Raw genomic sequence first — 12,419 nt, forward strand, 5'->3', positions numbered from 1 at the left:
TGTGTGTGTGTGTGTGTGTGTGTGTGTGTGTGTGTGTGTGTGTGTGTATGTGGTGGGAGTGGATTAGAAGGCAGATGAGTGAGGTTCCTGGGGTTCTGTCTTATATGATCCGTTGTTCCTGCTCAGGCCTCTTCTCCCCTTTCTCTGTTATCCTTTGCAGTGAGACTGGCCAGATTTGGGGATTCAGGCTTTTGCATTATGGGGGTGGGATGAGTCCTGGTAGGATGCCAGGCAGTGGGAGTGGGGAGTGGAGAGAGCTGTGTGGAGCTGTACCTGGCTGGAGACTGTGCCCATTATCCCTTGGCTCTAGGCAAGGCCTGTTCCTATCTCCCCATCATGCCCAAGATTAGCAAGGATGGGGGAGAAGGCATGGGGCCAAGATAGGTTGTGCATCCCCAGCCGTTGGCTGGGAGCTGTGGGGGTGGTTTCTAGGGCTCATTGTGTGTGTGCTTCTTTGTGTGTGTCTGGGCGCATGAGCGCGTATACACACATGTGTGCTGGAGGGCCGGTAGCAGAGGCTGTGAAGGAACGTGAGTGTGTTGGGGATGCGAGGAGGACAGGGCTGCCACATCCAGGCAACCCAAGCCTGACATCTAGGTGCCCAGCCCATCTGCCACGTCAGCCCCCCCTGCGGAAATGCCACATTAGGACAAAGGGCTCCCCCAGCTAGGCAGTGCCCCACCCTGCGGAGCAGTCAAAGCCTGGCAGCCTTGCCCATGGGCCACCCCTTCCACACCCTGCTGGCAGCATGGTTCTTTCCCCACCCCCAGCATAAGGATGGAAAAAGGACAGAATGCCTGTCCTCGCCATCTCCACCCAGTGTGCCCAGCCTGGCCCTCATCGTCTGCTCCCCTGGTTCTGGGGATGGCCTGAGACCCCCAACCCCGAGGCTAACCATCTCTTCCCTCTTGGGCAGGTTCCTGAGTGGGAAGGGCCTGGTGATCTACCCGAAGATTGGAGACAAGCTGGACATCATCTGCCCCCGAGCAGAAGCTGGGCGGCCCTATGAGTACTACAAGCTGTACCTGGTGCGGCCTGAGCAGGCAGCTGCCTGCAGCACCGTGCTCGACCCCAACGTGCTGGTCACCTGCAATAGGCCAGAGCAGGAAATCCGTTTCACCATCAAGTTCCAGGAGTTCAGCCCCAACTACATGGGCCTGGAGTTCAAGAAGCACCACGATTACTATATTACCTGTGAGTCCCTGCCCACCACATGGTTCTTTCCTGTCCTGTAGCAGTGGGAACTTTTGAGTAGTGCATTGAGACTGCACACAGTTCAGGCCCAGCCTGATCCAGTCCCCTTTGAAGAGTGGCGTGCTCTCCTCGTAGTGTGGCCTTGGAATTCTCGCCCCAGCGTTTACCAAGGGGCCTCTGCTGCCAGCTCGCCCTGGCTCTGGGAGTTGGGTGGGAGAGGACTCTGATCCGCGGTGCTCTCTCTCTTATTTTCTTTGCCCACCTAAGATCTAACCTTGGGAATGGCAGAATTGGCAGAGCTTCAGCCTTTCTCTTCATGGGAAACTGAGGCCCCAAGAGGTGAAGGGGCTTCTTGCCCTAGATCACACAGAGAGTTAGGGAGCGGGTTGGGTTTCCAACCCAGCTCTCCTGACACCTAATCTAGGACTCCTTCTAGTCTGTGGAGAAGTCTTCCTCACCATGCCAGTTCTAATTGCTTGGCCTCTGAGCAACGTCACCCAATGAGGAGACACGTGTAGCTTCTGCTGAGAAAGAAGGGCCTTTGGCCTTGGTCATGATAGGGGAGCAGCATCCTCGTGGGAGGGGCTAGTTCCTGCACTCTGTTCCTAGTGGGAGGAGAGAAGTAGAAAGGTTCACGGGTGGGTGGGAGCTGCTTGCAACTCCCTGGTTCCCAGTTCTATTCTTAAGGGCTTAGACATCACTAGGGCTTCTGGGTAATGCTGGCAGACCTCTTCCTCCTCCTGACTGCTCTGGCCTCTTGCTGCAGCTACATCCAATGGGAGCCTGGAGGGACTGGAGAACCGGGAGGGAGGTGTGTGCCGCACACGCACCATGAAGATCGTCATGAAGGTTGGGCAAGGTGAGCGCCCAGGCCGAGGGCTCCTCAGCTAGGCTTTTGCGACAGATGCTCCTCACTGGGTGGCGGGGGGTGGCATGGGGAGCAGTGGCAGAGGGGGCAGTAGGGATAGGGGATCTGAGGTCCAGTATCCGGGCCATTCTTGGCCGGTGGGTGCCATGTAACTGAGGCACCTATGCTGCTGGAGTTCCCCCTTCACTTGTTCTCTCCCCACCCCCAGACCCCAATGCTGTGACGCCCGAGCAGCTGACTACCAGCCGGCCCAGCAAGGAGGCAGACAACACTATCAAGATGGCTACACAGGCCCCCGGTGGTCGGGGCTCCCTGGGTGACTCTGACGGCAAGCACGGTGAGCGTATGGGAGTCTCCCAGAGGGCAGAAGCCATTGCTCGGCTGCCCTTTCAGGCCCTAGCTCTGAAGGAAGGCAGGGCGTGGCCCGAGCTCTGCCATGTGTCCCTGGGACCCCTGGCTGAGCTTCTTCCCCTCCCTTCCCTCCCTCCCTCCGCCGTCCACAGAGACTGTGAACCAGGATGAGAAAAGTGGCTCCGGTGGGAGTGGAGGCAGCAGCGGGGACCCCGACAGCTTCTTCAACTCCAAGGTGGCGTTGTTTGCGGCCGTGGGCGCCGGCTGCGTCATCTTCCTGCTCATCATCATCTTTCTGACCGTCCTGCTGCTGAAGCTGCGCAAGCGGCACCGCAAGCACACGCAACAGCGGGCGCCCGCCCTCTCGCTCAGCACCCTGGCCAGTCCTAAGGGGGGCAGTGGCACGGCGGGCACTGAGCCCAGCGACATCATCATCCCCTTACGGACTACAGAGAACAACTACTGCCCCCACTATGAGAAGGTGAGTGGGGACTACGGGCACCCTGTCTACATCGTCCAGGAGATGCCGCCCCAGAGCCCCGCGAACATCTACTACAAGGTCTGAGGGCCCTGGCAGCCTCGGCCCCGAGGGACAGTCGGCCGGGACTGCACCTCTCCATCCTCACCCACGTCCCTCCCCTTGCCAGCTGTGCCCATCTTTGTATTTAGTTTTGTAGTTTCTTGGCTTTTATAATCCCCCTTTTGCCCCGCCCCCTGGGCTTCAGAGGGGGGTGCTTGTGCCCCCAGCCCCCATGCTCTTGTGCCTTCCCCCTCTGGCCAGGCCTTTGGGCTCTGCGGGGGCACCCCTTCTTGGAGGGCAGGGTCGGACGCTGATGGACAGCAGGCAGGGAGACGCCCCCCCTGGCCCTGTGCCCCCTCGCCCCCTTTCTCCCTTCCCAGGACTTCTTGTCCGCTATCATCACTGTTTTTAATGTTTCTGTGTTCATTTTTTTCGCTGTCAACTCATTTTCATCTGTTCTCTTTTTTTTTTTTTTAAGAAAAATGGAAAAATGGAAAAGACAGCCCCTCCCCAGGTTTTCTGAGCCCAGCCTTCCGCAGTATCAGGGGCCTGGGGCAGGATGTGGCCAGCCGGGAAGCATAGGATGGCATTTCTTTTATAAACTTGTTGGCGTATTTTTTGTGGGGAGGCGACAGGCCAGGGCTGTTCTTGCCCACGAGGGAAGACAAGAGTGCCATTGGGCAAGGTGTCTCACCCTCCCCCACTGACTCTCCTTCTACAGTGCTGATCTTGGCAATGGGGTAGTGGCTGCCACCCTTCCACCAAAAAAAAAAAAAAAAAAAAAACTTCCTGTGGGATACTTGGGCATATCCTGCCTCCCTCACTCTCACGGTTATTAATGTCTTAATTGGCTGTTGCCTGGGGAACAGGAGAGCTGCTGCAGGCAGATGACCTCATGGGGGGTGGAGGGAGGTGAGGTGCCCAGGTGGCTATTTGCCCTGCAGAGCTGGGAGTTCCCCCTTCTCCGCTCTGCCCTGTTCTCCCCTCACCTTTGGCACCCTTTGGCCTGGTGGGGAAACAGAGGCCCAGGGCGGAGAACTAAGCGGGTATAAGGCCAGGTAGCCTGCTTCTTTTCTGGGCTCTAGCTCGGGTGGGTGCCCCCCTAACCCAGCTCCCGCTAGCCCCCCAATCTTGGGCTGGGGCTTGAAAAGAGGAAGAGGCTTGCCTAGGGCTGGGCCAGCACGCCGTGCACTTTGACCCCGGCTCCTTGCCAGCACGGCTGCTAACAGACTGCCACTAGCAAGCGCCTTGCAGGCACTCCCAGAGTGGCCATGGAAGGAGCTGGGCCTCCCACCATCCACTTCCACACTGCCTCCTGGCCAGGTGCCCACCCCACTGCCAGGTGGGAGAGGGAGCGGAACAGCCAGCCCCTTCCAGGTGGCAGTCGAAAGGTTTTTTTTGTTTTTGTTTCTGTTGCCATTTGTGTAAATACTAGTCTTTTTTGGAAAAAAAATAATGTAAAGATGTTTTGTATAAACTCTGAATTATTTTCTTGTTGCTTTTTTCTTAGAAAAAATGAGAACTAAAAAAAAAAATTAACCACATGGAGAAATGGGTGTAAAATGGTGTCGTGATGTTGGGGAATGAAGTGTGAGTGTATGAGTGAGTATATGAGTGAGAGAGAGAGAGAGAGGGAGAGAGGGAGAGAGGGAGAGAGGGAGAGAGAGAGAGAGAGAGAGAGAGAGAGAGAGAGAGCGAGCGTGTGTGTGATTTTCATGTGCCCAAAACACTGGTGATCTGGTCTGGTATGGGAAGATGGTGGCTGTCCTAGTGGAGCAAGATGTTGAAAATGCTCTGTGCCCTTCTTCGTCACAAGTTCTTCTACCCTCTTGTTCTGCTGGACCCTGTGACCATATCCCGCTGTCTATCCTATCACCGCTGTGGCATAGGCCATGGGCATCTGCCCCGTCTGGCACTAGGCTCAGCTAGAGAGAGTAGATGGGGGAGGAGGTGTTTCCATGGGGACCTGGGTGTGTCCGCAAGTACTGCCACCACCTCACTGGGGCTAGATCTGGGACCTGCTGGCAGGCCCAGCCCTGCCCTGCCTCAAGACACCTGGAGGTGGCTAGAAATAACTTCCCAAGAGCTGGGCCTCAGCTGTGGCCCGCTGGGTAACGAGGCTGCTTCAGGCTGTCCGGTTCGCTTCTTAGCCAGAAGAGGCTTCCGTCTCCTGCACACCAGAGCTCTCACCATGGCACACTCGGGGACTTCCGGCTGACAAAGCCCTCAAGCTAGAGCAGCCCCGAGCACCCAAGCATCTGAGCATCTCCCTCCTGCAGGCTGATGGTCTGAGAGTGGAGTGAGTGCCCTGAAGAGGGTTTGGCCTCATTCCCACAGCAGAGACACAGGCTGGCAAGGCCCGGAGCAGCCCGCAGGTCTTCTGGGCGGGGGACTCCCTCCTTATGGAGATGGCTGAGACAGATGTCAGGAGAGGAGGACAAGTGGGATCCCAGCAGCTAAAAATGGGTAAGAAGGCACTAGAGGAAAGGAGGAGGAGGAAGGAAGGGGAGGGTTGGTTAGCGATCCAGAGCAGGAAGCCCCAGCGCACCAGCCAAGGAGCAGGCAGGGCTGTGAGGGAAGTGGGAAGCGCATGGAGGAGGCAAGGGAGGAAAGTCACGGGACCTGCAGGGTGAAAGGGAGGGAGGCTGGCTGGAGCAGGCAGGGCTGGGCCCGGCCGGGGTGCTCCCGAAGCCAGCTGGGGCAGAGGCTGTTTATTTGGTTTCTCATTAACCAAAGGAAGTGCCTGGATCAGATGGGGCCTCTGCTGCTTGACTGCCTGCCCAGAGCGGGGGGCCCCTGCCTGGGCCAGGGGTCTCTACTCAGGGCTGGTTCAGGCCAGATTGATGTCTCTAACTGAGGGGGAGCCTGATCTGGGTTGGGTAGAGCCCTTCCCACACATCACCAATGAGTGTCCTTGGGTGGTCCCCCGCCCAGCCCAGGACGCGGCTGCCCCCACCCTCTCAGTAGAGGATCGAGTTTCTGGGGGCCCCTCGGGAGTAGCTGTGAGGAGTGTGAAGTGAAATCTCTGGGAGACGGCAAAGCAGAGTATAGGGCAGCCTCTCCAACAGCCCAGAAGGTTTGTGACTGCTGTTGTCACTTGCCCTGGCCTGGGCACCGTGGCTGCTGCTGGTCTGAGCTCCGTGTCTGCTGTGCCGGCCACACAGCACTGCTCAGTAGCCCCTTGTGGCAGTGTCCTTCACCCGGCCAGTGCCTGCCAGTTAAAAATAAAAACACTTTTACACATGTTATCTCATTGACTTTCACAAACTTCCCTGTGAGGGTGGACGGTGGGGAATTCTTTGCCCCATATTTGAGGTGAGGAAACAGACCCACTGCAAGGGGCGGTGACTTGTCCAAGAACACACATCAAGTGAGCGCAAGCACGAGGCTTTAAGTCCAGGTCTTTTTACTCTACCATGAGCAAACAGAAGTTGCTAGAGGGTGATTCTCCTCCGGCCCACCGCCCTGCTCCTTGCCCCGTCTTGGGTGGGACTGAGCAAGCGTGCTTCCTTGGGGCTCTTGAAGAACGGGAGCCGTCCCCCCCCCGCCATTCCCTTAGCCTCTGTGTGGGTCAGGAACGGAACAAGCTTAGCTAGCTGGAGGCAGGGGTTGTGAGCCTCCTGTGGTAGGGCCCCAGACGGGCCCCACCCTCAGCTCTCCTTCCTGTCCCAGCTGGGCCCAAACTCCTGGTGAGTCAGGGATAGAGGATGCTTCCCAGGTGAGGGTGGAGCTGCCTCGCTTCCTGCACAGGCTGAGCCCAGATCACCAACGAAGCCAAGTTGAGCAGGTGCTAACCAGGCCTCAGTTTCCCTGAAGGTATAGGCCTTGTGGAGCTGGAAGGCCAGGGCTCTTGGGACTTATTGCGCTGATCCATTTTAAGCTCCCAGGAGGCCTCCCGGAGGCACCAGGGATGTGGATGGCCTGGCACCCTCTAGGCAGGGGCATGAGGGTGAGCTGAAGAACCCAAGAAAAGGCCTGGCTCTACTGGGACCATCCTAAGTTGGTCCCTGCTGAGCCAGCGGCCCTTTGGCCACCTGGCATCAATCACTCTCGGAAATCCGGCCCGCCTGCCTGGCCTCCTGTCCTGCCCGGGCACGTCACAGTCCCACTGACACCCCAGCTGAGTCAGCCCCAGCCTGCCAGGGGACCCTCCTCGCCCATCTGCTGCCGGCCTCCTGTACAGCTGGCCACTGGATCTGGGGGGCTGGGGCCTCAGCTGGTGCTTGTTAGGTTGACTCCCCCTTTGGGAGGCTGCTGAGGGGGAGACCAACCCCCACTCAGGACGGGGGTCATGGAGCCCAAACTGAAAGCGATTTAAGGGCATGGGGAGGACAGTAATTACAGGTTTTGTTTCCAGTGGTTAATTATCCAGCTGGCAAAGAGAAAGGAAAGAGGGAAAGCTGGGGGTGCGGGGAATAAGGAATTCGTGAAGGGATAGGGAAGGGCAGGAGGAGTTTGCCACGGGGGCCTTTTGATACAGGGGAAAGAGCCCTGTGCTGAGAGGCTGGAGCCCAGGGCCTGTCCCAGGTCTACCGTGACTTTTTGACCAGCTGCAAGCAGGTCCCTGCCTCTCTGGGCCTCGACTTCCCTGTCTGGGTAATGAGGAGTGGGATTAGATTTCTTCAATTATTCAGAGAATATTTACTGAGCACCTACTATATGCCAGTCAGCAATCTGGGCACTAGGGTACAGTGATGAACAGGATAGTCAAGGTCCCTGCTCCCAGGGACCTCACATTCTAGACTGGCCTTTAGGTGCCTGGTTAGCTCTTAAAGTTCTTGTGTGGTGATGTGAGAGGCAGAATGGAGGATACACGGATTAAAAGCTTGGGTACTAAACTTAGCCTTCCATTTGTTCACTCATCCATAGTTTTTAAACAAGTGTTGAATGCCTGGCACCAATAAGTGGTAGCTGTTGCTTCTCTCACGAGGTGTGGAGTGGGCAGTTGGACTCCGGGGCTGGGCTTCCCAGGGATCCTTCTTGCTTTGAGAGTGGCCCCCAAGCCCTGGCTGTTCCCATCATCACTGACCAAAGCTGGCCTTTTACAGAGTTCCTAAACATCCTCATCAGAGTTATCTTGAGGCCTCAATCCCAGTCTGCCTCCCCCAGCCCCAGTCCCACCTGGACTGGGGGCTGGGCAAAATAGACCCATGATAAACACCTCCCAAAGCCGAAGTAGAAGAGGTGTGCGTCCTCAGCCCTTACCTACCCCTGTGGCCCCGTGGGCTGGTCTCTCTCAGCCTCCGCAGGAGCAGTGGGTAAAGACCTGGCTTCTGACCAGGGCCCTAGGGAGGAGCTCCAGGTGGCTCCTTTGCTTCCAGGGTACCAGGAGCAGCCGAGACCGTGGAAGCCACCCTGCACCAGGGCCTTTCCGCCAGCTGGATTCTGCGGGGAAGAGCCCTTGTTCTCAGGGGGGACTGGCTGGTGGCCTCCCTTGCTGCCCTCATGCCTGTTCAGTAGAATCTGAGAGGTCAGAGGCCAGGAAATGGCAGAGCTAGGACTTTCCTGAGAGCTCCTTTCCAGATCAAACCCCTTATGGGGAAACTGAGACCCAGATACCGGAAGGGACTTAAAGGCACACAGGGAGCGCTGACAGAGCCACCTCTCTTTCCTCACAGGCCACAGCTGTGAGCCCTTTTTGCACACAGCTGCTTTGTTCTCCCAGAATCCCCAGGAGTTTGTGTGAGTGAACCTAACAAACATATATATATATATACACACACACACACACACACACACACACACACACACACAGTATTTATATTGACAAACTATGTAAGTTTATACAAAGCAATTACCAAAAGGTCACATTATAAACCTGAGGAAAATATGGTCCTGGGAGGTTTAGGCCTGGTAAGAGCAGACCCGGAAAAGCAAATGCACTAATAGTTTCTCCCCCTCCCTGGGGGCCCCTCTCCTGTGGCACCTCACGCAGCTCTGAAGTCACTCCTCGACACGACAGCTTGGAGGTCCCTGTAGGGGCCAGACCCAGGATTGGGCATCTCGAGCTTGGGTCCCTAAAGGTCTCGGGATTCACCCTTCCCTGGGAACCCAAGGTGGTGGTCCAGCCTCCCTTGCACACCTCCAGGGCCTCCCTCCTTCCCTCCCCCACCGAGGCAGCGGGCCTTTCTGGACAGCCTGACAGTTAGCTGTCCTTGCGCTGTCTTCAGCCCCCCTGCACACACTAATAGCCATGGCAGTAACATGCTTTCACATGCAAATTGCTATGGAATTCTCAGCCCCTGCCGGTGCCCCAGCCCCCAACGCCTCCCCCTGGGCAGATTCAGAGAAGAGAATGGAATCTTTCAAGCTGTTAGGGCGTTTAGAGACCTTCTAGTCCAGCCCCCTAGTTGGATGGATGGGAAAACTGAGGCCCAGAGAAGGGAAGAAGGAACTGCCCAGAGTCACACAGAGAGTTTACCGGGACTGGCCCTCACCCAGGTCTTGTGACTTTCAGCCCGTTGCCTCTTCACATTACCTCACAGCCTCCCAATCCCCCTTCTCCCACCCCACCCCCACACCCATCCAGGGCTGTTGATTGTGGGCTCTGGGATCCCTCCCTCTAGCACAGACACTCATCCAAGACACCCCTCAGTGGAGCCTGGGAGCGTGGAATCCAGAAAAGAAAAGGCCAGAGGTGTCCGTGACTCAGGGGGCACTGCCCAGGGAAGGGAGCCTTTCTCCTTTCAAAGAGGAAACAGGCAGGATTTGCTCGCTTCTCTCTCTCTGCACAGCCCCCTCCAGTCCCCCGATCCTGGCCAAACTGCTCTCATCCCCCACGGCAGTCCTGCCAAGCCATGCCAAGCCTTCTCCTGGGCTCTAGCCCCACAGATCTTCCCAGCTTTGTGTAACATCACTCTGCTGGAGTTGCCACCAGCAAAGCCTGGGCCCTGGGAGGCCCTGGGAGGCCCCAGGAACCCAGATCCCATCTGGGGTATGGAAAAACCTTCCTTCTCTTCAGTTCAGCTGAAACAAGATAGGAATTTTCTGAATTGAACTTTACAAGGAAATGAAAATAAACACCAAAGGGGGAAAAGAGACCAGTTTACAGAGCACAGGTGTCTGCTCCCAGCTCAGCTGAGGTCTTGCCACAGATGGGCCTGAGCTAGAAACTTCTGGGTTATCCTTCAGTTCTGCCTCTGCAGCATCTCTTGACTCTGCCCACTTCTGACCACCCCCAATGCCAACACTCCGGTCCTCCTGCCGGGACTATGGCAATCGCCTCCCAACTTCTCTCCCCGCCTCCATCTGTCCGTCTCTCTTGCAAAACAGCAGCCAAAGTGATTTTTCCCAAACTCCATCCTGATCTTGTCATCTCAGTTTCCATTTCACATTGTCAGTCATCCCTCAACTCCTCATCATGGCAGTCAGGGCCCTGGTTGATCTGGCCCCTGCCCACCTCTTAAGTTTCTCACCTCAACCCCTCCAACACCACATTCAACTTACACCCCAATCACACAAGCCTATTCACGGGTCCCTGACCAGCACAGGCACCCTTAAGCCTCTGAGTCTTCCGATTTGCACTTCCATCGGCCAGAAACGCCCATCCCCTTGCCCCTGTGCATCCTTCATGGACGCTTCTGACCCTCAAATCCAGGCAAAGTTGCTACTCTTCTCAGCTCTCGCAGTGCTTCTGCTTATACTGTGTGCCTGTGTCTGTTTCCCCCAATAGGTTGGGAGCTTCTGGAGAGCAGGTACTGTGCCTCATCCACCTCTGTGTCTTACCTAGAGTGGGGCCCAGAACAGACCTGAGCACAGGGCAATATCAATGAACCTTTGAAACATCTGTCCACTTGAATGGGCTTGGCTGGGCTGGAACCTCATCCCAGGGCTCTGTCTCTGCCCTCTACCTGCTCACATTACTGTCCAGCCAGTCGGCAGAGTCAACGCCTTATTATATTACCCTACAATAAAAGCAAACATTTATTGAGTACTTACTACGGGCCAGGCACCGTGCTCAAAACTTAGTCACATACATTGTTCCATGGACACCGCAAGTCTCATGAGCCTCATAAGGGAGGTCCTTATCTGAGGTAGAACCACTATTAGCCCTGTTTTACAGATGAGGAAATGGAGGCTCGGAGAGGGAAAGTACCTTGCCCATGGGCACACGGCTAGGAAGTTGTAGAGCAAGGACTTGAAATCAAGAAGCCTGAATCCAGAGTCCAAACGCTTAGGTACTTTGCCACTTGAGGGGCGTGAGGCGGTGGTGCCAGCATGGGGAGAGAGTGAGGTGGGGTCCTGTGGCCTGCACCCTTGATGTCAGCCACATGGCTTCAGGGGCTGTCTAATACGGTAGTGCAGAGCCCAGACTCTGGGATCAGGCTGCCAGGGTTTACATCCCAGATTTACCACTTTCTAGCTATGAATTCTTGAGCAAGTCATTTAAACCCCTCTGTGTTCCTGGTTTCTTCTTCCATAAGATGGGGCTGAGAGTAGCAGCCATCTCATGAGACTGAAGTGAGAATGAAGTGAATGCACACACAGAAAGCCCTGAGAACAGGGCCCTGGGTATTGCTCAGTACATGGCATTGGCTAGCTTCTGAGTCCGGAGGCAGCCTTTCTTCCTGTCACCCAGCCATAGGCAGCCAAGACCATTCCAGGCTGGTCTCTGAGTGGCCACTTTAATCGGAGGCTCAGTGACCAGAGATTCTCTGGGCCTCAGCCTCAGCCCCAGCCTCAGCCTGGGTCGCTATGGCCCCAGTGAAAGTCCAGCGGCGGTGGGGGGCAGCCTCCTTGATTCCTGGAGCTGAACTGCCTGGGCTCTTTCCATGCTTTCTGTCTGGGGTCCCTGTGATCAGGTGATCTTCAGAGCCAGGGCAGTTGTGCTGCCCCTTCTCTCCATTCTTTCCCTCATTCCCTGCATCTCAAGCTCAAGGCCCCAGGGCTTGGCTGGCCTGGCCTTGACTCCTGTAAGCCAAAGGGGAGGAACACCCAGTCAGCTGTGCCCCCACAGGAGCTTGGAGTCAGAGTCGGAAACCCTGCCTTTGAGGCCTGACTCTGCCACTCATACTTGAGGCCTGGGTTTCTTCTTCATTTATTGGGAACGGAATGACGTAAGCAAAACTGCTCTGTAAAAAGCAGCAAGTATACCTTGATGCAAAGAGCTACCACTTCCCATCAGAATGTGTGTTCCTTTGGGGCAGTGAACCTGGCACTCAGTAAAGAGCTGATAAACACATGAGTAAGTGAGTGTCTCTCCCACCCAGAATCCATGCTCAACCCCAGCCAGGCTCCAGCAGCCAGAGGCCCAGATCCGAAGCAGAGACACTGGAGCTTCCAGGTACTGTTGGAAAGAAAGATGCTGCACTAAATGGCTTCTTTCTACACTCATTAGCCTGGTGATGTTTAAGCTGGTACAGCCTTTCTGGAAGGCCACTTAGGTAACAATATATATGTATATATATAAATTATATATCACATATATTATATATGATATATATATGATTTATTATATATAATATACAATATATAGCATATATATAA

The 12,419-nt window shown here is 55.8% G+C and overlaps 1 protein-coding gene across 1 annotated transcript in view; it reads left to right on the forward strand.

Moving 5' to 3' along the window:
- EFNB1 (ephrin B1) overlaps positions 1-4,485 on the forward strand; it is a 13,064-nt gene extending 8,579 nt beyond the window's left edge. Inside the window, exons 2-5 of the mRNA XM_029241431.1 lie at positions 917-1,194; positions 1,961-2,053; positions 2,271-2,399; positions 2,566-4,485. Of these exons, the coding sequence (XP_029097264.1) occupies positions 917-1,194; positions 1,961-2,053; positions 2,271-2,399; positions 2,566-2,978 (913 nt within the window). The 3' untranslated portion in view covers positions 2,979-4,485. The remainder of the gene's footprint in view (positions 1-916; positions 1,195-1,960; positions 2,054-2,270; positions 2,400-2,565) is intronic.
- Positions 4,486-12,419: the final 7,934 nt, after the last annotated feature.

This window comes from Monodon monoceros, unplaced genomic scaffold (assembly GCF_005190385.1).
Source record: "Monodon monoceros isolate NGI ecotype Baffin Bay Population unplaced genomic scaffold, NGI_Narwhal_1 Super_Scaffold_22, whole genome shotgun sequence".
Classification (NCBI taxonomy): domain Eukaryota; kingdom Metazoa; phylum Chordata; class Mammalia; order Artiodactyla; family Monodontidae; genus Monodon; species Monodon monoceros.